Raw genomic sequence first — 22,912 nt, 5'->3', positions numbered from 1 at the left:
AACTTACACGTTACGCCCAGCTGGACGAAGAGAGAAAAAAGCCATGCTGAATTCTTCTCGGCTGGAGGCGGTGTCTCGAAAACTTCCCCATGTCAACACTACCAATGGTCGAGTCACGAATAGTATGCTCGACCGATCTCTGTGTGAATCTCATAGGCACGTCATCATCTCGTTGGTCATGACTACCACGAGTGAAGAAGGCTACAATCACAACTTCTGTAAATCGGTCATGCGATGGCAGATCACACAATGCCAACTGCCGAATGAAACGAAAGTTACTCGGCAAACGAATAGACCTGTCACCTAGGTTTCCCCATAACCTGCAGAGTGATATAGTTGTAGTGTGTTTTGTCGATTGAGCTAGCGCCTAAGACCTTCTGACTACTTTTCCCCTAACCACCCCCTTCCTCTCAGATACATGCGGGCCTCCATGGAATGGACGAGTTAATGATCCTTGCATAAATGGGCGAACCCAAATGTTATCCAGCGTGCATGAGACCTTAAGTCTGACAAGTCTACCATTTAACTACCAGTCACCCTGACAATGGTAGGGTCGCTGGAGAAGTACGAGACGTAGTGCAAGGTGTCGGGTCTGGCCCAGAAGACATTGACTTCATAGTAATCGCCAGTCTTATCGTAGAAGTAAAAGTCGTACGTCTCAGTGCAGGAGAAGGAGAACTCATTGTAGTCGATCCCACTGGTTTGCAAGTTGTATCGGGTGATGCTGGTGATCTGGGTTTCTTGGGCCGTAGGTGTCTTGAAAGTGGAGAAGCCTTGTGGAGGCGGTCCCCCGGTCCAGTTGACCGTGATATCGAAGGGTTGCTTGCTACTCTCAGCTAAAACATTGTCGGCGGGACCATTCACTTCGGCAGACGTGATGGGCGTTCCTTTGGGGACCCCGACCTTGAAGGTTCGGCCATTGGCGCTCTTGACGTCTGTCCAGGTTATCTCGTCACTCAGAGGCACCTTGCTCCAATCGGGCTCAGGCTGGCTGTTCTTGCTCATGGTGACAAGTCTGGTGATGAGGATGTGGATAGAGAATAATTGAACCGAAAATTCGGGAAGCGTTGTCACAGAAGATCTGGATGATAATGTAGTGTCAGGTCAAATGTCAACGAACTCTGGCTCTTCATAACGGTGAGAGGTGCGTCTGCCACCTTTTTAAATACTTGGAAGCTAACATCCTTGTTATAGCGTGCGGCCCGTCCCTAGACCATTAGTGACTTGATTCCAACGCGGAGTACTAGCGGAATGTTTTGTCTCGAAGCACGAGGACTCTCGGTTCCCTTGGGTCGCCAATCCCTAAGCGTAAATTCACTTACACCATTCAACCACGCGATGTTGACTGGTCGTAAATGTGATAAGTGACCAAAAGTCAACAGTGATCTGCTTTTGAGTTCATGTGGCTTACAAGCACATTCTTTCCCCTTTTCAGCAGATTTCGCCATGTGAAAAGCATGGGCGATCTTCAGGTAAGCATACGCATCCGTACTTTTTACTTATAGCTGAAGGCTTAGTGCGCAGAGCTGAACTTCTCACATACCCTCTGGCTCAGAGTGATCCGCGTCAGGCATCATTTACGATGGCTGGTCAATTTCTGCAAGGTCGCATGGTTCGACATGACCCAAGACCCTAGACATTGATTTCGAAATGATAGGTAAAGGCCATAGCGATTTACGGTTCAGCTGGTGTTGGTCACCCCCAACGCCGGGGAGGCGTTAGGTCACGAGTTCCTGAAAGACGTTTCCGGCCATATTCGTTGCCCAGACTCCATTGACTCCAGCGTAAATGACTATACTGATCCATTCTTCACGTCCACAACATCTCAACACAGCCAGGAAATTCTGTTTGCAACAGGAGGGAGGCCACAAATCATGATGCTATTCTCCTGGGACTCGCCTTTGTGACCTCGTTCTCCCACAGCGCATCTCAAAACCTAACTGGGATTGCGGTACACATCGTATCGCTCCACAACGATAGGTACAAAGGCGCAACGTCGACTGGCAAGAGAGCGCTGCCCGAAGATAACGCTTCTTCACAACCCTAATGTCAACTCCTCCAGGCGAGAAGGAAAATGTAGTTTAACCATTGCCTGACTTGTCACACGTTGCTCCAGTGGCAGCACGGCACATCATATGCCCAGAGAACGCTCTGATTAGTTGTGGTTTAGTTACATAGGTAGCTAGACCCTTGTTCCTGATGATACAAAATGCTACCACTTACACAGAAGACGACGTTGCAACGTAGAAAATTGTTCTGCCCATATGTATGCTAGCCCCTGTACTCGAAGGGGTTACGTCTCTCTCATTATATCTAGTGCTATATGGCCGCTGGTTTCCGTTATTGGTTGAGCTTGAGAGCGAGAGCGCAGGGTTGGGGCAAGTACGAATAGCGCGATTTTCTACGGTCGATGCTTCCGACCCCTTGCGGCCTAGAAATTCAAAATAGACATACAGATGCGGGAAGAACGCAGCATTTAGGTAGCTACGCCGCAAAGCTATCTGAGCGTCCTAAGCGTGTCCCAAGCGGGCTGATTTCCCCTCCCTTCTCTTCTCCTGCCTAGCTAGACGTGAGGAGTGATGGTTGTCCTATTCAAGGTTTCATGGGCCAGGGGCAAGCTATACGAATTCCAGAAAGCGCAAGTCTCATCATGTGCCTTCTCTCAGGCAGGGTATTATCGACGGTGTATACTTTACAGTCTATATCTTCCTAACAACATTACTTCGGCCTTGAACTTTTCCACATCTCATCATGAATTATATCTCTTCCAGTCAAGTGGGTGGCTAGTCCTCTCCTCAAATGGTACGCAAAATTCCCAGTCAGCCATCCCTCAGGGCCTAGCCAACCTCACTTCCGCGCCTCCGTCCCGTCCAGCTCCGCCGCGTAATAGTGCCGCGGCTCCCCCGCATCCATCTCGGGAGGCTGCATCATCTTGGGCGGCACGTCGCTGCCCGAAAACGGCGAGTGGTCTCTGTACTCCCCCTGGAGCTCCGACGGCGCCGTCGTCATGGACGGGGCGGGGCCGGGCGAGTAGGCCGTCTGCTGGTGCTGCTGCATTCCGGCATTGTGGTTGTTGTTGTTGTTGTTATCATAGTAGGCGGCCGAGCCCGGGGCTTCGACGGCGTTGGGACCGGTTTCTTCTGTCGGGACCTTCTTGTGCTTCCGCCGCCTCATGAGGAAGAATGCGGCTAGGCCGATGAGAGCGACGCCCGCTACGCCGCCTACCACGCCGCCGGCGATGGCGCCCGTGTTGGAGGATTTCGAGTCGGAGCTGGAGCCGTCGGAGCCGGAGCCGGAACCTGAACCTGAGCTCGAACCTGATCCGGATTTGCCGTAGTTGATGAGCGCTTCGACGCCCGAGCCGTACTGGACGCTGGCGAGGTTACTGCAACAAAAAGTCAGCGGGACTACACTCTAGATGATTTGTTGTCCAAAGGGATAATGGGACCAAAACTCACCCCTCATTGTACCAAGCCTTGACGACGTCGGGGGAATCGTACGCGGCGGCCGTGGGCTCGTACGCGTCCTTCCACGCCAGCGCCGTGAGGTCGAAGACGCCGACGCCCTGGCGGAAGGAATCTTCCTCGTTGAAGAAGAGGGTCGAGTTGGCGTTGTTGGCCATCCTGTTGACGCCGCCGAACGTGATCATCTGGCGCTGGCCGGCGACGACGCACGATTGCGTGTCGCGCGGGGCCGCGGAGGTGTAGTTTGCCTTTTGCCAGACGAAGCCGGGGAGCGAGAGGATGTAGACCTCGTCGAAAGTTTCCTTGTTGGCGATGTTGCTGCCGCCGTACATGAAGCTGGTCATCGGTTAGCATCTTTTCAAAGACTGAGGTTTTTCTGGCAGATATCAAGAAGAGCCTACATCTCGTATGTGCTGTTGGGGCCCTGAACTCCGACAGTGCAGTGCCACATGCGCGGCCCGGGTGCGTTACCGCTCGTCTGCTGGGTATACCACGTCTTGGTGACGGGGTCCATGAAGTAAATCGTGCTGAAGCTGAGATAGCCGACGTTATCCACGCTCTGGCCGGTCCCGATGACGTGCGATCCTCCGCCGAAAATCATAATCAGACCGTTCGGCCCATACGGCGCGTAGTGCGCCGTGGCGCCGACAAGAGTGCCGTAGTCGGAGTAGGGCACGCTGTCCGAGTTGTTCGTCCACGCCGTGTCCGTCGCCGTGTAGTTGAACTGCAAAAAGCCCGGCACGGGGCCGTTGGGGTTCGGGTCGGACCCGGAATCGGAGAACCCTCCAAAGTAGAAGCCGGAATCCTTGGTGCTGACAAAGGCGCCGCCCTGAGAGCGGGTGAGGGCCGTGAAGGCGGTGTTGCCGTGCGGGAGGACGGTGCCCCATTGGCCGCCGCCGCTGCCGTCCGGGGTGAAGTGCCAGAGTTTCGCGTCTGGGATTTTGGCGCCGTAGGAGGTGAAGCCGCCCCAGATGTAAAAGGAGTCTGACGAGTTGTCGGTGAAGATGGCCTGTCTCATCATTTTGGGAGCCGACTTGGAGGTTTCCTTGATTTCCACGTCCTCTGGCGTCCATGATTTGGTGAGGTCGATTGAGAGCGTCGTGTTTGTCGGGTTGGAGGGCCGCCATTGTGACTGGGGACTCAACCCGCTGATGACCTGTGATACTTCACCTCCATCGTAATAGACCCAATTGCCAATGACCGACGCTGGTGTTCGTTAGTGATGCCCTGTGTCTTGAGAGAGCACATAAGGCCGAAGCTTACCTCGAGCAAAGACTCTTCTGCGAAAGTTGTTGACTGAGGGGACATCCACTTGCGCGCTACAGATAGAAGAAAGCTGTCCAACGGCGAGGAACGCCGCCAGCCATGATCGGGATACCATGATGGGTATGGTCGAAGAATTCGCTGTGAAATGCGAACGTCGCGATGATCCTCGGTGTTGTCCCGCGATCGACTCGCCGCTTCTCAACCTGGTCGATGCGCGCAGACTACGGCGTGTAATGAAGGTCGCCGCCCCTAGGAGTGAGTACCCGTACCACAAACGAGAGAAAATCCTTCAGACGCGAGATCAACTCATCCCCCAAGTGACGATCACAGACGAAAATCGAGAGAGAGAAAGATGGTTAGAGACGAAAGTGTGGCGCGAGCGGGAAGCAGCGCGAGAAGAACATGTCTCGATGCTTTTCTGCAAGACAAGGGAGGGTAGCATTGGGACCAGACACCTGATATCCGTAGGATTCGGGCGGGGATCCGCTCGAGGTGACGGGATTGATCATTGCCCTTCCATACCCCTGATCCTCCAGTCAATCTCGACTCTTTTGAGTGGTGAACGGTGAACCCCAGGGGCCCGGCCCCCCTACAAGTTGCTGATCCATCATCCCCGTACACCGATTTATGGGGGTTTCAACTGGTAGTCTGGTATTCGGCACGGGAAAAATTAGCTGATTTGGTGCGAATAGGTGCGACACTGGCAGTCTGTCGCACTCGTCCTTGGCACCCACACTGCCACGGGGCGGCGTCGAGCATTAGTGCTTACTTGGGACCGCTGGCAACATGGCTGTCATTGGCGGGTGCCTGCTGGGGTTGGTTATTCCAGGGAAATTTGGGAGTCCACCAGGGTCACAATCCCACTTCCGATTGCCTCTGTGCCTTCAGCCTTGCCAGGAGGAATGCACGCCTCTCCCGCTGTGTGCTGCGCCCATGGCTCACTGCCGCGAAGGTGCTGCTCGACATTGTTGGATATTTGCGTCTTGGATATCGGGTGGCCGGCAGTCGTGATTCTGAGACATAGAGAGGGAAGACAATGTTCCAGGTCGTATGGCGGTAGGCGAGAGAGACATAGACGTAGAATCGTTGTCCACCAGGCCAATTAGCTGATCAAGTTTGGTAAAGCCACGATGGTTTCCATGTGCCTCAACACTGATAAAATAAATCCAACTCAGGCACCAATGTATCTGTATTGACTATTGCCGAGCGAGGACGGATATAAACGTTGTAATCGCTGACTTAATCTAAGCGCGCTGTGTCGAATCGTATTCCACATCAAGTTAGTGCGTCCAGGCAACGAGTGTGAGCAATGCCGGCATCAGTCGCCCTGACCTGCAGCAGCGCGTCGTCGGTCCTTTTCAGAAACAGTTCCGCCTGGATATTCGTGCGTTGTCCCCAGTGAATACAAACCCACTTGGATAGAAAACTTTGAACAATATCATGGTCCGAGGAGGATGTTGCAAGAAAAGCTTCGTCTCTAGGCAGCACTTTAGCTTCGAAAAGCACAGGCCATACAGAGGGGAACCCTTCCTCTCAGGTCGAGAGTGAGACGAACCTCTCCAGTCTCCACCATAAGTACAGGTCTCTTCCGCCAGTGGGGCAGAAACTCGGAGCAGCGCCGTCCGACCCTCCGTCCCTGGCATTAGACATTGTCCAGCACCATGGGGCCTATCCCCGGGCCGAGAGTCCCGTGCGTCCCGGAGCTAGGACGTCATGACAAACCAAACAATTTTCCCATTCCACATCCTGGGCGCGGGCGTGTTCGAATAGCCGCACAGCGAGCTCGGTCGCCGATTGAGTCAACACATCATTTAATTTTCTTCTATCTTTCCTTCCTCGATACATTTTCTTTCTTAGTGTTGAAGCACCCCTAGCTCCAAAGGCCGCCCGACCTGCAACGATGAACACCGTAACCCGCAACGCGACGCTCACAGCGCGCAAGCAGCTGTCCGCCACATCCTTCGTCTGCCGCGCCTGCCGCCAACAACAACAGCGCCGACAATACTCGAGTACCAACCCGACGACTCCAACCCCAGCGCCCCCCTCCGCCGGCTACGCTGCCCTCCCCTCGCGCCGCCTCATCTCCGTAGCCGGCGCCGACGCCGCCAAGTTCCTCCAGGGCGTCATCACGGGCAACATCGCCTCCGAGGCCGCCCGCGCGCGAAAGACGGGCTTCTACGCCGCCTTCCTCAACGCCACGGGCCGCGTCCTGCACGATGTGTTCATATACCCAGACCTCGCGGGCCTCGGCGGCAGCGCGGCGGCGGCAGAGTCGGAGCAGGCCGGCACGCGGTTCCTCATCGAGGTGGACGCCAACGAGGCGGAGAGGCTGGCGAAGCACATCAAGCGGTACAAGCTGCGCGCCAAGCTTACCGTGCGCCTGCTCGCGGCGGACGAGGCGACGGTGTGGCACGCTTGGAACGATAGCGGGAAGCCGGTTACGACGGATACCGCGCTGCTGGACACAATCACCAAGGATCCGCGGACGCCTGGGTTGGGATATCGCGTGATACAGGGCGGGGACGCGGCCGCGGCACCGCCTGGGCTGGCACTGGATCTGGACGTCACGACAGAGGACAGCTACACCATCAGGCGGTACCTGCAGGGCGTCGCCGAGGGCCAGGACGAGGTCATCCGGGAGCACGCGCTGCCGCAGGAGACGAATATGGACTACATGAACGGGATCGACTATCACAAGGGATGCTACGTCGGGCAGGAGCTCACGATCCGGACCAAGCACCGCGGCGTGGTGCGCAAGCGGATCCTGCCGTGCATGATTTACGACGTGGACAGGGCGGCGCCCCAGACGCTGCAGTACCGACCCGAGGCAGCAGACCAGGACGCCGCGAATCACGGGCCCGAGGGCGGTGTGCCCGCGGAATCGATCCCGCGCGAGACGAGCATCGGGAGGTCTGGCAAGAAGGGGCGGAGCGCGGGCAAGTGGCTCAAGGGCATCGGGAACGTCGGCCTGGGCCTGTGCCGGCTGGAGATCATGACGGACGTCGTCTTACCTGGCGAGACGGCCGCGTCCACCTTTGACCCCGCCAACGAGTTCTTGCTGAAGTGGGGCGAGGGCGAGGGGGACGGTGAGCAGAACAACGCAGTGAAGATCAAGGCATTCGTGCCCGAGTGGTTGAGAAACGGGTTGAACGAGGCATCTGGGTAACTGAAAAGTCAGTGCCGCTCGTATTGTAAAATAGAAAGTAAAAAGGGGTATAATCGCGTAGTTGAATCGCCGCGGCCTCGTCCGCCATCATCTCCTCCACCAAACGCAAGCCAAACCCATCCCGAGCCCGTCTAGACTTTATTCCTCGGGTCGAGAGCCTGAACAGTCTCGTATTTTTGTTTGACCTCTTCCTCAGTCGCCTGACCTGCCTCGGCAGCCTTTCTCGCTTCTTTGAGTCTCTGAGCCGCAATCATTCGTGCCTTGAGATTCTCCCATTTAGGGGGTGCTGCTGATGAAGCCGGCTTTGGTGCTGGTTCTGATGTGTTCGCTACTACAGGCGTGCTCGCATCAGCAGTGGCGTCGCCCATTGCGCCGCCCTTCTTCCTCGCCTTCTTCTCGGCCTTGAGTCGCCTCTTCTCGTCCAGCCGTTGTTGTAGCTCGGCCAGCTTCTCATCGTATTCATCAGGCTCCCTCTCCCTCTCCAACCGCTCCAGGTTCTCCCGCTTGAACCTCTCCGACTCCTCCGCCATGCGCCGGCGCCCTTCTTCGGCAAGCCGCGCCCTCTCCCGCTCCAACTCGCGCGCCTTTTCCTGCTCTGCGAGCTTCTGCCTTTTCCCCTCCTGCTCCGCGGCCTCGAGCTCGTCAATGAGGCGCTTGCGCTGGCCCTGGACGCGGTCGCGCTCAGCCTTGCGCAGGAGGACGGCCTTGCGGGCGTTGTCGTATGCGGCGCGGGCGGCGGCGTCGAGCAGGATGTCGCGGGCCGTCTCGATGAGCTCCCATTTCTCGGGGTCAAAGGCGTCCTTGAGCTTGTCCGGGTGGTAGTTGAGCGACTGTTTGCGCCACGCGCGGCGGACGTCCTTTTCCTCGGTGACGGTGCTGTCGATCTGCAGCAGGTCGTAGAGGTCCACGTTGTTGGACGAGTACTCCTTTGCTTTGGCGAGGAGGTCTTTGTTGTTGTCCATTTTCGGCGGTATGTCGTGCTGGTTTCGTTGACGTGTATGGGATTCTGGTGATGGGACGCAAGTGGCAAGTTGGAGTTTTGCATGTGGTTCCTTGAGGCTGCTGCCAAGGTTCTCCGTCAGCTCGCGCGCGTGGAGAATGGTGGCACTGGGTGGACGTCGGGGAAAGTGGGGACGCACTTTTACGCCCGTACTCCAACTTTCATTCTTCTCAACTCCAACCGCCACAGAACCATCGTCAGTCATCTTTCTCTATCTATGTCATTTCTCCTTCATTGGGATCCCTTTTCGCCGATCTCGCCGCTTTCGCCTTCAGACTGCCCGTCATTCAGCCTCATTCTTCTTATTGTGAAGAAATGACAGGAAGAATGCCACCATAAAGCCCGGAATGGCAAGTGAGATGGAAGCAACAGCCACATACCATCACCTAGTAACGGCAGCCAAAGAGATAGTGCGCCCGCAATGATCTTATTTCGATATGTCCGACTACCCTCGCGTTTCATCCAACCAAATTGTGAAGATAATATTTACTACCGGCTTTCTGGGTCTACAAATCCGATTCTAATCTTTTTCCGTCATTGAGAATATCCCATCCTTCTTCCAGGTTCCTGGGTCGAGTTGACCATGAAGACGACAAACGGCTAGCTAGCAGGCGTCGCGCGTGGCTTGCTCGACTTTACGTCCGTACACACAAATGTTGCCGTTGCTTGGCAGCCATTCGGATCTTGACACCACATGGCATTCTCAACCGTTCTGCAAGGATTCGACAGGGACACAATACTCAATCTCTAGACCATCACCTCGCACTTTGCTTGCTGGTCAGGGACCCTTACTTTTTGTCCGTTGCACATCTGCTTAGAGTGTCTCAGCTCATGCAACGAAGCATCACACTCTGATATAGGGCTCAGGAGCACACCCATCCAGTATTATGCCTTGCGTACCATACCTACATGGCTACATATATGACTTCACCAAGGCAAGCGAGCAAGTAGAAGAGGGCATCGAATGGGCACAAGTGTGTACCCATCTTCCATTACCTACTCTCAATCCTGTGAGCAAATTTCCGACTTGGACTGCTCCAAAGAGTCCACATGAATCTTGGTTTGTGGCGTCCGTATGCTGAATGCCCTAGCCTTTGTTTCCTCCCACGAGTTCAACCTCCAAGACCTAACCAAAAGCATCCAATATGCATTGTCCGAGCTGATTGCTTAGGAAGGGTTGAACGAACTACGGATAGCTAACTCGAACTGTCTTGGGGAACCAAGATTTCAACCGAAGCGAGGAGCAAGCCACTCGCAGGCCAAACCTCTTCCACCCAATTTTGTCGGCTATCGTGGTCAGTGCCAGACGATAGAATAGCCTCTTCCCAGGAGCTGTTCTCGCTGAGGCTGGAGCGCTTGCAGCCAGAGAGTAGCTCATGCGGCTAGCCTCGAGGTTCTCAATCGTTCCACCGCTCTCCATGGCTTTAACGAGAGCAATAGGCTCGCTTGGGGGTAGTGCGCCTCTTCATCAGCCCATTCGAGAGAACGTTCAGCTCGAACTATGCGCCCGTTCGTGTCGAACCGTCCACCTACCTCTCTCTCTCTCTCTCTCAAGTATGTCAAAAAGACATTGTAGATGCGGTCATAGTCGTCTTTGAGGCTATAGTGCACCTCCTACCACAAAGTGTATGGCTCGTCGGCTTCGGAGCAGTTAACGCAGCGTCACAACAGGTGAAAAACCTGGTTTCAGAACTTCTGTTCAGCGCCACGTCTCAAGTTGAGACAGATTGACGCTGACATTCCCGCCTGCCAAGGAATGGCGGCGGATGACGGGCAACACGAGGGTGAGAGAGCTCTCCTCCTTTACCATGACCGGTCTGGGTCTGGGTGTGATAGCAGCCGTTGGACCGACAATGCGTTTGGCCGACATGGGTAAGGGCACACCACGGTTCCAAGTCCCTGGATGGGTTCGATGAGACCGATTGAATGGGTGTCTAACACTGAAGCTGGCGAACCTAAATGCGGCTGACCGCCACTGATGGAGTATTTTTCCTGCGAATTTGCAGTCTTCGACTAGAAACGTTGCATCACCGACGAAGCTGGGAAGGGCGGGCGTAAAGTCAGATTGCGGACTACCTGAACCTTGGACCCGGGTTGTCAAAGGAATCAGGTGGACGCTAGGACATCGGGGAGGATGCATGCTCCGACTGAGCGCCGGAAGAGGTTAACCACTGCCGAGAAAAACGCCGGCCGGAAGCGGCTACGACAATTCCGGACGGATGCCACATGGCTCAACGAGACGCCGACAGCTTGGATCCTGTCGGCACTATGCCATTCAGACGGTCGACGGATTCGATCTGTAACAGAATGTCTCGAAACATCGCCGGACTTGGTATAATCACTGAAGAAATTTTACGCCCACGTCGACAGATCATTGGTTGACGGACAATATTCTTGCCCGACTCGCCCGATGCCACAATTCTGTGCCGCAATTCTCACCTGCCATCCTCTCTTCGTCCACTTCGACTATGCCTACTTTGAGTTTCGGTCGTTGTCCACCACTGCCACAAGTCTGGAACGTCTGCAGCCTCCAGGGCGCCTTCCGCATCATGCTAAACCCCCCTCTCCGTCAGACTGGCTCGTCCTTTCCATGCATCTCGAACTGACAGATTCCTCTGCCACCGATCGCCGGCTTGGCGGACCCTAGCAGCTAGCCTACTTACCTTGTACTTGTAGGCAGCTGTTTCCAACAGAAGGTTCCCTTGAAGCCTAGCTCGCTCTCGGTATGAGTGCCAGAAATCCACCACCTCCGATCGCCGACCTAAACCAAACACTCGGTAGCGCACGCCACCGCCTGAGAGGCGCGATGAACTCATCGTCCTTCCTCCTCGGAACTTTGACTCTTCCCAGTCGAATGGTTCTAACGGGACAGAACTTTCCCCTTTTCTGCACGTTGTGTCTCACGGGAGAACCCCACGCCGTGTCTAATTCCGGCCATCTTCTGCCTTACCTGGTACTTTCAGCTAGTATCGTCCCTTACACCCTTCGGTCCCGCTGGTTCAGGAGTGCACATCTTGGCTAGCCCGGAAAACATGCTTCTTTCCAAGCCATCGTCCACATCTCCTCGTCTCCTCATCTTCATATAAGTCCTTCTTCGTTTCCCTTCGTCGTGGAGGTTTCATTTGCAAAACACGCACTCAAACAAACATCGAGGAAACAACCCCACCGAACGCACAACGAAAGCCCAGCCACCAGTCCTGGAGACATTGGCGAAACGACTCGAATGTCTTGCAACGTGTAGATGCCACTTCATACTCTAAAAACGACCGCATAGCGACTTGTTCAACTTGAAAGACCGGCTCTCTCATATTCAACCACCATGTCTCCCACCCAAATCATGACTAGGCCTTGCCGTTCGCCATTCCAGATGGACGGAACAACAGAGACGTACTTTATGAGGTACCCTGGATCAGGTCAGCATTAATTTAACTAACCAAGTAACAAGCTTTCCCATCAGTACCCTAACACCAAGTCCAGGTGATGCCCCATCGACCCCCGCCGCAGAGCCACTGCCCACAAAGGAACAGCTACTCGAGCTCTGCGACTCAGTCCGGACTTCCCTCCGCCACTCGAAGAGCCTCGGCCCTCACGCGGATCGGATCCAAAGCCTCCTGGAGAGGGCCCTCAAGGACGAGCTGAACCATACCCAATCTCTCGACTTTGAGACCCTCCAGTACGCCCGCCTAGACAAGCTCCTCACCGACGTCCTCGATCCGGCCCACCGGCCCAGCCCGCTCCCGCTCCGCTTCCGCGCCGACATGGCGCTGTGCGAGAGCCTGCAAAAGATGTGGCGGGCCCGCTTCCGCGACCAGTACTTCTCCCTCGACCAGGTCCGCCAGCGCAGCCTGTCCATCGGCGGCGAGATGCGCGACATCCAATTCACCCCGTCCGGCATGGACCCCCTCGAGTCCTGGGCCGTCAGCAACAGCTGCCGCGACCCCATCTCGGAACTGGAGGGAAACCAGCAGTTCGAGCCCGGCCAGTAGGTTCTACCACTTCTCAAACTTTTTGAGATCATTTGCTGACACTGCAAATAGCTGGTGGCTGAACCTCGCCTGCGCGCACCGCGACGGCGTCATCGGCACAGCCGTTGAGAAGCCCACAAAGGGAAAATACGGCGTCACCGCCTTACCCCTCCTCACCGGACGCGAGGAGCACATCCGCGGCAACCTCTACCGCTACGTCCGCGAGGGCCGGCTCTCCGACATGCACGTCTCCCTCCTCACCCGCGTCGGCACCCAGATCCGCATCCTCCGCGGCTACCGCCTCAAGAGCACGCTCGCGCCACAAGCCGGCGTGCGCTACGACGGCCTGTACACAATCCGCCAGTACGGCAACAAGCTCGACGCCGCCACAGATAAATACCGCCTCGAGCTCCTCCTCGAGCGCGTCGACGGCCAAAAGAGCCTCGACGAGGTGCAGCAGGTGCCCTCACCCTCCCAGCTGGACGACTGGCACGCCTTTAAGAAGGTCGAGGCCGAGATGGTGCGCCAGCGCAAGGGCGACGACGGCCTCCTCGACTTCAAGATGCGCAAGGAGGAGGAGCGCATCGATCGCGAGCACTGGCGGCGCGCGAGCGAGTTCAAGGCCTCGCTGGGAGCAGAGGGCTGCGGGCTGGGGTTAATCATGTCTGTTTGATTACGAGACACTTACTGAACCGTGGGCAGTGACTGCGGCAGAGGGAGGAAGAGGGAAAAAGAAGAGACGAAAAATTGGCGGTCCGAAAGGGACACACTTTCCAGGATGATTCGCAGAGATACCCTGTACTACCTAGTCTACCTGTACCACTACCTTATGAATAATGATAATGCATGACGAGCAAGAGCACAATGTTTCCGTTGACGTAGGGCGCTGTCTTTTGCAGGCTGGCAACTGCGCTGAGATTGACTAGTGCCTCCGCAACTATGCAGCACTTGTCACTGGAGCGTACGGTTCCTCTAAAGGTGTTTTCCCCCATAAACCTAGAAGCTGAACCACAGAACGGGGGAGTAATCATGTCGTATTGATATCTAAGAAGCCTTACTTTGCCGTAGCCCGGATAAACCAGTGGGCATAAAACTATGAACATGAAGAAAAAGCATCGCGCTTACACAGCGCAATCCTAGTCCGTTGCGAAACGGTCAGTGAATCTGAATGTCGCCAAGCCCTCCTTGAAGCTGTTCACGACAGCGTTTACATCGGTACCAGAGTACACACCCTCGCCAGCCTTGACGCCCAGCGTTGCCGACTTGGTGAGAGCTGAACTAACGCTGCCCACCGGCTTCCCCCACCTGTAAGAGTCAATGACAAGCTGTGCAGGTCTACCGGCCGGGTACAACGGAGAAGGCTTGATGTTGCCATTGAAGAGACCGTCAGCATTACGTGCCACAATGACACCGTCGAATGACGTGGCATCAGCCTGGGCATAAGTCATGTCGACTCCGTCAGTCAGCTTCTCAGCGATGACAGTTACCAAGACACCATCAGCGGCGAAAGCATCCTTCAACTCCTTGCCTTGGCTTACGGAGCCATTAGCTGACAGGCTGGCAAGGACGCCGACCTTCAGAGTCGCGATCGAGGGCAGCTTGTTTCCAAAGATGGATAGCCCCTGAGTGGTCTTGTTGTGGTAGTACTGCGCATCGGGCTGCAGATGTTCCATGCCTAGTGCATCGGCGACACGGTTGGCAATGTCATTGCTGATCTTGTTCAGCTGTGTGAGAACGTTCTGCTTGACCTCGGTGGATTCAAGGTGGCTGGTTTCAAAGCGAATGGCGTTGATGACGAACTGCTGCTCGATAGGAGTCAAGGAGTTGTAGAAGAGGCGCGGCTGAGACCAGTGATCCGAGAAGCTGTCGGAGATTTCGCGGACCAGGTGGCCATTGTTGGTGCGGCCAGGTGCGGTGAAGAAACCGTTGCCCTGAGTCTGGTTGGCTTGCTTGGGGAAGCCCTTGTTGAGAGTGTTCGGGGTGTCTGACATTGCAATTAGTCAGAGAGTCGATAAACATGACGGGATCACTTACAGGAGTTGCGGTTGCGGTGAATGAAGTTCTGACCAGCACCGTCTCGGTTGTTGTTGTGTACGGGGCCAATTGGACGGTTGATCGGCAACTGTTCAAAGTTGGGACCGCCGTGGCGGTTGATCTGAGTATCGAGATAGGAAAAGATACGGCCCTGCAGAAGAGGATCTTCTGTGAAGTCGATGCCTCTGACAATATGTCCGGGTTGGAACTGGGACGAGTTAGCTGTGCTCGAACAGTTTGACTGAGAAACTCACCATGATCTGTTCGGTCTCGGCAAAGTAATTGACCGGGTTGGCATCCAGCTTCATCTTGCCGAGCTTTTGGAGGGGCGCAATCTCCTCGGGAATGATCTTTGTTGGGTCTAGGAGATCAAATCCAAACTTGAGGGTATCCTCCTCGTCGACAACTTGTACGCAGAGCTCCCACTCAGGTCCGTTACCAGATTCAATCGCATCCCAGAGGTCCTGGCGATGATAGTCGGCATTCTTGCCCGAAACGATCTGGGCTTCCTCCCAGACCAAGCTAGCCCTGCCTTGTTGCGTCTTCCAGTGCCACTTGATAAGCTTTGACTTGCCGTCGTCCGTGACCGCGCGGAAAGTGTGCACACCAAAGCCATCCTAGAAGTGTTAGTCAATGTTCGACGACAATAAAAACGCAGCTCTACTCACCATGTGTCGGTAACTTCTCGGGATACCGTAGCCAGCCATAGCCCAGAACAAGGTGTGAAGAGTGGTCGTCTGAGAGCTGAAGAAGTCCCATGCGGAATCATGGGCTGTCGCAGCTTGCGGGATTTCATTGTCCCCGCGAGGTTTTCTACGAGAGTCATGGTATCAGTACTTGAGATGGTACATAATTGAAAGGCTACAGCAAGTCTTACACTGCGTGAATTAAGTCTGGGAACTAGGCAACGTTAGCTTATAGTACTCGTTGTAGAATCAAGAGCTCCCGAGTTCAGGCCGTGATGAAGCTCGCTTGGAAGGTATTATCGACGTACTTGAATCGCGTCTTGGATAAAGAACACCGGAATATTGTTTCCAACAATATCAAAGTTGCCCTCGTCAGTAAAGAACCGAGTGGCGAAGCCGTGGACATCTCTGGCCGTGTCCGCACTTCCCCTTGATCCAGCAACGGTAGAGAACCGCACAAACGTTGATGTTTGCTTCCCCGTCGCGCCCAAGAAGGAAGCGGCTGTGAGGTTGCTGTAGTCGCCATAGCTCGTAAAGGTTCCGTAGGCACCGGCGCCGCGGGCGTGGACAGCTCGTTCGGGTACCTAAGCAGGAATGATCAGTCAGGAGATACCAATTGGAGCTGGATAGACATCGGACTCACCCTCTCGTGGTCGAAATGTGTAATCTTTTGGCGAAAGATGAAATCCTCCAATAGAGTCGAGCCACGGACGCCGGCCTTCAAGCTGACTTGGTCCTCAATTGGGCCGCCGACGTCGGATGTGAGGTATGGATCGCCCGTAGAGTCGTCGATCTCGTAGCCGGAGACATGGCCGCGAGAGCCATCTTCGGCTCGAGCTTTGATATTGGCGGGGTCTGCAAAGGGACAGCCGGCAGAAGAGAGGGTAGCAAGGCCGAGACTGGCCAGCAGGAGGGTGGTATGCATGTTGGATCAGCGATCAGAAAGATGTCTGTATGCCTGCATGAAATGTTCCCTCGGTCGATGATGAAAGATTAAGTAGACTGAACAAGCACTTCTTATTCTCGGAGGGTTAAAGAAAGGGGACAGCCGTTGGGGGGGAAAAAATCAACAGTGCCGAGGGACGGTAGGCCACTTAAGGGCTCCAGAGGCTTGGGTTGACAGACGGAGCTCGGTCTGAGCTACCCATGGATCCTACAGAATAACAGCAGCAAGGGGAAGGCAGGGAGCTTGATGAAGCCAACAAGAAAATCCCGATCTGGGAGGAGAAAGACCACTGGTCGGCGCACAAGCTTCAAGGATTAGCTACTGCTCCTGCTAATCCTGGACACATGAAGGTAACCATGGCAGGAGAGTATCTTGCCCAGAACGGACCGGGGAAAGTAGACTAGTAACGCTTGCCCAGAACAAATCCACATCCACATCCCGAGCAACAGCATCAGCAGGAGGAGGAGGAGGTGAGCACGACGCGCTGCTGCCTCTTCCAAATAGGTGTGTCGGGACGTCAGGTAGGATGAGGAGTGATAGCATCATAATCATCTCAGGTGCTTTCTCCACTACACTAAAGAGAGGGGCCACAGTGAAGAGAAGAGGAGGGGCTTGCTACCAGCGCTGTCAGATTAGAAATCCTCGGATGTGATTCAATGGAGAAGCGCCCACGGTCCCGGGAGCTCTGATGATGTGTGCTGGTAGCTTGCCTTGGCCTGCATTTGTGTCTCACGGCCGAGGCCGACAAAACGTCGACGGCGTACCGTACCACTAGATGTGCATTATGAGCCAGCCACGCTGCTGGGTTAGACAATTGGGAACACTCTTTCTCGCGGGGCTCTCCTTTCTTCCAAACGACGAGTTTCTTCTTCTCATACGGTGGGGGCCGAGCAGTATTGTTCACTGGAAACATAGCTTCCGGAGGAGAAAAGGGAACAGAAAACTTCAATAGCGAGCGCCGTTTGCAACACTTGGAATGCCTGCCTTATTTTTCTTTCCTTTCTTTTCTTTCTTTTCCCACGTGCTGACACCTTACGAAACAAGGTTACATCTAGACGACATGGGCCAAGGGGGTGATCCAAAGAGGGCCAGAGGTCGATGGTGCACAAACGGCTCGCGGGAAACAAACGTGGTTGGCGAGGAACGGCACGGCAGTTGGGGGCGGCGGCGGGCTCCAATATCACTAGCGAAGCGAGCCCCGGGCGGGAAAAACAGATGTGGCTTGCGGAAGATCGAAAGAAAAGAAGCCACTTGGGCTAGCGATGGATGCCATCATCCCAAGTCTGTGCAAGCCCGTGCTTCATTAAAGGGTTTGGTGGTTCGTTTCTTCAAATAGTCTTCTTGGTTCTGTAGCCTTGTACAATGGAAACGAGAAAAGCCTTCGTGTTGTGGTGATTATTGTGCAACGTTAGAGAGACGAAAGCCGAAATTCCAAAATAGCTCCAATGATCTATTGTGGTATTCGGCTACAGGGAGAGAGGTGAGCCACAAAAACTGGGAAAAGGTAACAGGAAAGGGAATTTCGCGGCGAGGGAAAAAAGAGTTGCCCGTCCACTTTCATCTCATCTATGACGACAGCTGAGGCGGGCAGGTTCAATTTGAATTGATAGACCAGGGTTTGTTGTTGTTGAGATGAACTACCTACAGTAGCTCCGGATTACCCATGTCGAAACAAAGTCTTTGTCCTGCAGTCTAGAAAAGAGGTCGGTTGTAACTTGTGACGGGAAAAAGGGCTTTGCGTATCCGTGGCATTTCTCCTGATTTCTAAGGAATGAGAGACACACGAATGGGATCAAAAGCAGCTCATCCCGGATGTAGTACGAATCCACGGCGCTGGGATGGAAGAGGAAAAGAGGCGGAGAGCTGTGTGTGAGGACGAGATTGAGCTTGAGGCGCGAGTGTGAGTGTGAGGGTGAGGTTCGAGAATGCCGAGCCATCATCGTCATCGGGCGGGCCCTCGTGTGGGGCCGTGCTTCGCTGATCACTCGGGAAGAAACAACACCAGCAGCCTCTCACGCGTCTGTAATACAAATCACCTAAGTCGCCAAGCGAGGTCGGTCGACATGGGGGCGGGTCAATGGGTTACAGCGCAGCCCGCCACGATATGTCTCTCGATCACATCTTTCTCTTCACCTTCCCAGCGGGTAAAGTGAGTTCTGCGAGTTTCCGGGCTTGAGGCTCATTCACCTGGGTCTTGATGCAAGCGGACGAGCTTGACGTGCGCCAGAAATGTACATTCTTTTGCATGGAGCCTTCTTATTTTCTCCATTTCATCTCGGTCAAAATGAGACGATTGCTTTCCAGGGCTCTCTCCGCTGCCAAAGCAAGACGAGACGGTTCGGCACTTATCGGCGAGACGGAAGCGAGTGCGGGAAGATCATACACAAGAGGTCTTTATGGATTGCTCTGTGCGACCAAAAGGAAGACAAATCAGTCATCTCTCAAGACTCATGTACTGTCCGAAGTTTTTAACCCATGATTTGTTGCTCATGGAGCAGAAATCCTCCCGGAGCCAATCCCGAGGTCCCCCGCCCACTCTCCGTCATCTGTTCATCATGAGGGAAAGCTGTCCGTCCAATAATCGGGAAATCGGGTTTTCAGCTAGCATGGCACTCTCCATGGCTTGCAAAACTAGAACAGAACGAAAGCACAAAGTCCAAATGTCTGGGCAAAGAGAAAAATCCTTGAAACGTGCCCTGTTCGGGTGCAGGGGAGCCGCTGCAGGCTATCCGGAGGTATGTCCGGCTCGGAGCCGGGGTGTATCGATGTGGACTCCAAAAAGCACGTAACATGGCACGCGACAGTAACACCTTCTCTTATTGACTATATCTCTCACTTTGCTCAGAGCTTCCTCCTCTGACGACACGCAGTAAGGGTCCATTCTGTCCTATCAATTACCGTGGGATGTGAAATGTCTCGGCACCGTGTTGGGCAGTCGGCTTTGCTTTCATCTCGTCCTGCATCAGCCTCTTCCCACATTCCCCGCTGATAGCGTTGAGTTTTCTGAAATTGACCTGACCTTTTCACACTGCATATATGCATACTGCGTGCGTGCTGTGTTCCTCATGCATCACTATTTATAGCCCTGCCATGCTATTCTCATAAGCAGGGTAGAACTTAAAGATTCAATCAGCCTACCTAAAAATTTCTGACCATCACTGAACTCACAGGCAGCGTCGAGGCCCTACAACATTGGATTTGCTTCTTCTGTGAAAGAGAAATAACATGATCTTCGTAGCGTTGCAACTAGATGAAGATTCTGCCAAAGATCAGGCCCCAGTCGTTTCGAAAACACACAGGGAAAGCAATTCGCCAGGTGAGAGACAGGTTGAATAAGTAGGTATGTACAATGTACTACCGTTGAGCAGCCGTTTGGCCACGATTCCCATAAGTCCGGTTCGCTTCGTGTTCTTCGGGAGGAGCCCGCTCCATTTCCCGACCGAACCGACGGCCGGATTCCCGAGGCGTGTGGATCTGGTATCTGTCAAAGAACGGAACCTACGAGGCGATTTGAAATCATGGAGAATTAAGCAAGACCCTCTCCCGTGCCTCTTAAAAATCGTATCGATGATCAAAGTAATCGAGACATTTGCATTGGTTGAGAAAGTCCACCAGATCGATCTTGTATTGAGCCCAAGCCGAGATCGGGGACAGCAGGCCATTTGTCTCACATTCTTTTCTTTTAGCTTCAACGGTTGCGAAGCCGTCGCCCCATCCACACATGAGGTTCATGAAACGATTGAAGAATAAGAGGGGACACGGGTCGATTCGGACTTTTCCTTTCTCGTACTTTTCCTTTTTCGTAAGCAAACTGTCACGGGACATGCCTCTTTTGACGGAGGTGTAGCTAAGCGAACTCGCCTTACTTGAGCCATTGTACACGGTCAAGGAGACTGACAGTCCAGGGTCTCAACCTTTCAGAGCTCAAGACCGAGAAACCAAGCGAAACACTGCACTATGCGGATATCTTTTCGCGGAAAAAAAGCGAACATGCATAGTTCAACCGTAGGACAGCACTTGGACGGCAAACATTCCACACATTGAATTGACACATGAGAACTGGCTCGTATTGGTGGGGTCTTGGTTGAAGTTCATTGCTTTTGGTGTAAATGAGATCCTAGCTCAATGGCATCCTCTGGTATCGGCCATGGCTAACCCAAGTTGTTCCCCCAAACGCCAAATGTCCCACGCCCCTTGATTTTTTCATTCTTCCATCAAAACTTTTGGATTTCCCAACGCTTAGTAGAAGAAGCCGATGACCTTGCCGGCAACGTGCTTGCGACGGGCCTCCTCGTGGTCCATGATACCAGCAGAGGTGGTGAGGATGACGTAGCCGAACTGACGGGCAGGGAGCAGCTTGACAACCCACTTCTCGAGGTCGGAGAGACGGACGTTGTAGCGGGGGGAGATGACACCGCACTTGTTGAGGCGGCCGTTAAGCTGGACAACGATCTTGCCGGAGCGGTGGTCATCGACCTCCTCGAAGCTGGAGATGTAACCTGTATTGTTGCTGTTTAGCGATGTTGTCGCGGTGGTTTAAAGCTTAGACATCAGGAGAAAAAAATCCGAAAAAGTTGTAAGACCTCCGCTATTTATCTATCGGCATCTTATAGGGGCTGAGTCGTGGGAAGAAAAGACGGTCGCCCTAGTTATCATGCCGAATGTACATCCATCCATCCAAAATGTCCTCCGAGTTGAAGAAGAGAAAGAAGAGGTAGAAAGAAGAGTGTATTGTGCTGACATACCGTGGCGCTGCATGACCTGGAGGAACTTGACGATGACCTTGGAGCTGGGGCGGATGAGCACCTGGCGCTTGCCGGCCTTCTCGGCGTTGTTCATGCTCTTGAGAGCATCGTGGAGAACGGAAGTGCGGACCATCTTGGCGGTTGATGTATGCGGAGATTCTCAAGTCTCGGGAAATGAGGTATCTGCCAGCGAAGAAAATTGCATGTTAGCCTTCCAATGGCCTGTTGAGCGTGGAGAGTGCCCTCCCAGGCGACAATCGTCCGACAGGAGGGTTCTGCCAGCTCGTTGCTGAAGAGGAGAGCGTATCAGATGTCATGGTCGTTCGGCGTCGGGTAGCCGCCAACCATAGGGGCTACCGCATCGTCCGTCAAGGCGAAGATGGAGGTCGAAATAAAATTGGTATCTCGTAAATCGCACGACTCGTCTGATTGCTCTCCTCCGGCATCAAGGAAAAGGCAAGAAGTTCCTGTTGGATCAAGTCGCCATGGTGGGCGCGAGCAAGGTGGTTTATGCCTTGTTTCAACTTACCTCGTGAATTGAACGGTGCCGCTGAAGGGGTTGATTGGCAAGTTTGTCGGTGAGAAGATCGTGAGGGAAGACGGGGCGCAGAAAAGTCCAAAAGGCTGTGGGAGAAATCCCCACACTGCCACGAAAAAAATTGGTCGCTTGTGGGTGCACGGACCACCCACAATTTCTAACCCTCGAAAGGGCACGGGCGAAGTGACCCTTCCACGAATGATCTTTCAGCGCATTTTCTGCTTGTGCCCTCGCATCACGCCAAAAGTTCACTTTATTCATACACTACCCAAATTACAACACAACATAACTCTTCGAGGATCGAACCGACAGGAACTTGACCAACAACTTTCAAGATGGTGAGTTCGCACCGAGAACCCCTCCCCAATGTGGCCCCCCTCGAATGACGGACGCCTCCCGGCTGCTCGCGAATACCTTCAATTGGGATTATCCGGGTGCTTGGAAGTTGTCGCGTGCGCGCAGGCCAATTCGGCTCATCCCACTTCGTGGGAAGGAGGACGACGATGATGTCGACTTGAACCCCGGAGGAAAACACTTTGGCTAACCAGTGCCCTTGCGCATCTCGTACAGTCGGACGTAGAAGAGAACAACGCCCCCGAGGTGGCCGAGGAGGTCGAGGTTTCCGCCGATGCCGGCTCCAAGGGCCAGATGTCCGTTCTTGACGCCCTCAAGGGTGTCCTGAAGCTCGCCCTCATGCACGACGGTCTTGCCCGCGGTCTCCGTGAGGCTTCCAAGGCCCTCGACCGCCGTCAGGCCCACATGTGCGTCCTCAACGAGGCTTGCGAGGAGGAGGCCTACAAGAAGCTTGTCATCGCTCTCTGCTCCGAGCACAAGATCCCCCTGATCAAGGTGCCCGACGGAAAGCAGCTCGGCGAGTGGGCTGGTCTCTGTGAGTACACCTACGGCATATGTTGCCATACATCTGTATCGAGAGATGAACAATAGCTAATACAGATCGACAGGCGTGTTGGACCGTGAGGGTAACGCCCGCAAGGTCGTCAACTGCTCTTGCGTCGTCGTCAAGGACTGGGGTGAAGAGTCCCAGGAGCGCTCCATCCTCCTCAACTACTTCCAGACTGAGCAGTAAATTTGGGTATGACTT

General features: G+C 54.3%; 10 protein-coding genes across 10 annotated transcripts; 4 read left to right on the top strand and 6 right to left on the bottom strand.

Annotated features, from left to right (window-relative positions):
- Window positions 1-522: 522 nt before the first annotated feature.
- Window positions 523-1,005, bottom strand: CTAM01_09166 (uncharacterized protein; the record flags this gene model as incomplete). Its single annotated transcript, XM_060525185.1, has 1 exon — window positions 523-1,005. The coding sequence occupies one exon, from the start codon at window positions 1,003-1,005 to the stop codon at window positions 523-525; it is 483 nt and encodes a 160-aa protein (XP_060380129.1).
- A 1,842-nt stretch (window positions 1,006-2,847) lies between these two features.
- Window positions 2,848-4,845, bottom strand: CTAM01_09165 (kelch repeat protein; the record flags this gene model as incomplete). Its single annotated transcript, XM_060525184.1, has 4 exons — window positions 2,848-3,385; window positions 3,459-3,800; window positions 3,866-4,670; window positions 4,728-4,845. 4 exons carry the CDS (start codon window positions 4,843-4,845, stop codon window positions 2,848-2,850), a joined length of 1,803 nt encoding a protein of 600 aa, XP_060380128.1.
- A 1,785-nt stretch (window positions 4,846-6,630) lies between these two features.
- Window positions 6,631-7,896, top strand: CTAM01_09164 (folate-binding protein YgfZ; the record flags this gene model as incomplete). Its single annotated transcript, XM_060525183.1, has 1 exon — window positions 6,631-7,896. One exon carries the CDS (start codon window positions 6,631-6,633, stop codon window positions 7,894-7,896), a length of 1,266 nt encoding a protein of 421 aa, XP_060380127.1.
- A 131-nt stretch (window positions 7,897-8,027) lies between these two features.
- On the bottom strand, window positions 8,028-8,858 carry CTAM01_09163 (uncharacterized protein; the record flags this gene model as incomplete). Its single annotated transcript, XM_060525182.1, has 1 exon — window positions 8,028-8,858. One exon carries the CDS (start codon window positions 8,856-8,858, stop codon window positions 8,028-8,030), a length of 831 nt encoding a protein of 276 aa, XP_060380126.1.
- A 1,265-nt stretch (window positions 8,859-10,123) lies between these two features.
- Window positions 10,124-10,316, bottom strand: CTAM01_09162 (uncharacterized protein; the record flags this gene model as incomplete). The annotated part of the gene is made up of 2 exons (XM_060525181.1): window positions 10,124-10,180; window positions 10,257-10,316. 2 exons carry the CDS (start codon window positions 10,314-10,316, stop codon window positions 10,124-10,126), a joined length of 117 nt encoding a protein of 38 aa, XP_060380125.1.
- Window positions 10,317-12,215: 1,899 nt separating this feature from the next.
- Window positions 12,216-13,534, top strand: CTAM01_09161 (uncharacterized protein; the record flags this gene model as incomplete). Its single annotated transcript, XM_060525180.1, has 3 exons — window positions 12,216-12,309; window positions 12,374-12,878; window positions 12,934-13,534. The coding sequence occupies 3 exons, from the start codon at window positions 12,216-12,218 to the stop codon at window positions 13,532-13,534; spliced, it is 1,200 nt and encodes a 399-aa protein (XP_060380124.1).
- Window positions 13,535-13,997: 463 nt separating this feature from the next.
- CTAM01_09160 (catalase) lies at window positions 13,998-16,506 on the bottom strand (the record flags this gene model as incomplete). The annotated part of the gene is made up of 7 exons (XM_060525179.1): window positions 13,998-14,845; window positions 14,896-15,103; window positions 15,150-15,512; window positions 15,564-15,708; window positions 15,773-15,795; window positions 15,890-16,165; window positions 16,225-16,506. The coding sequence occupies 7 exons, from the start codon at window positions 16,504-16,506 to the stop codon at window positions 13,998-14,000; spliced, it is 2,145 nt and encodes a 714-aa protein (XP_060380123.1).
- A 997-nt stretch (window positions 16,507-17,503) lies between these two features.
- Window positions 17,504-17,863, top strand: CTAM01_09159 (uncharacterized protein; the record flags this gene model as incomplete). Its single annotated transcript, XM_060525178.1, has 1 exon — window positions 17,504-17,863. The coding sequence occupies one exon, from the start codon at window positions 17,504-17,506 to the stop codon at window positions 17,861-17,863; it is 360 nt and encodes a 119-aa protein (XP_060380122.1).
- Window positions 17,864-20,766: 2,903 nt separating this feature from the next.
- CTAM01_09158 (40S ribosomal protein S22) lies at window positions 20,767-21,405 on the bottom strand (the record flags this gene model as incomplete). Its single annotated transcript, XM_060525177.1, has 2 exons — window positions 20,767-21,026; window positions 21,273-21,405. The coding sequence occupies 2 exons, from the start codon at window positions 21,403-21,405 to the stop codon at window positions 20,767-20,769; spliced, it is 393 nt and encodes a 130-aa protein (XP_060380121.1).
- A 740-nt stretch (window positions 21,406-22,145) lies between these two features.
- CTAM01_09157 (40S ribosomal protein S12) lies at window positions 22,146-22,897 on the top strand (the record flags this gene model as incomplete). Its single annotated transcript, XM_060525176.1, has 3 exons — window positions 22,146-22,148; window positions 22,381-22,699; window positions 22,773-22,897. 3 exons carry the CDS (start codon window positions 22,146-22,148, stop codon window positions 22,895-22,897), a joined length of 447 nt encoding a protein of 148 aa, XP_060380120.1.
- Window positions 22,898-22,912: the final 15 nt, after the last annotated feature.

This window comes from Colletotrichum tamarilloi (genome assembly GCF_030869305.1).
Source record: "Colletotrichum tamarilloi strain Tom-12 chromosome Unknown Scaffold_35.1, whole genome shotgun sequence".
Taxonomy (NCBI): Eukaryota; Fungi; Ascomycota; class Sordariomycetes; order Glomerellales; family Glomerellaceae; genus Colletotrichum; species Colletotrichum tamarilloi.
The sequence above is the reverse complement of the archived record's forward strand: the minus strand, read 5'-3'. Positions and strand labels throughout refer to the sequence as shown.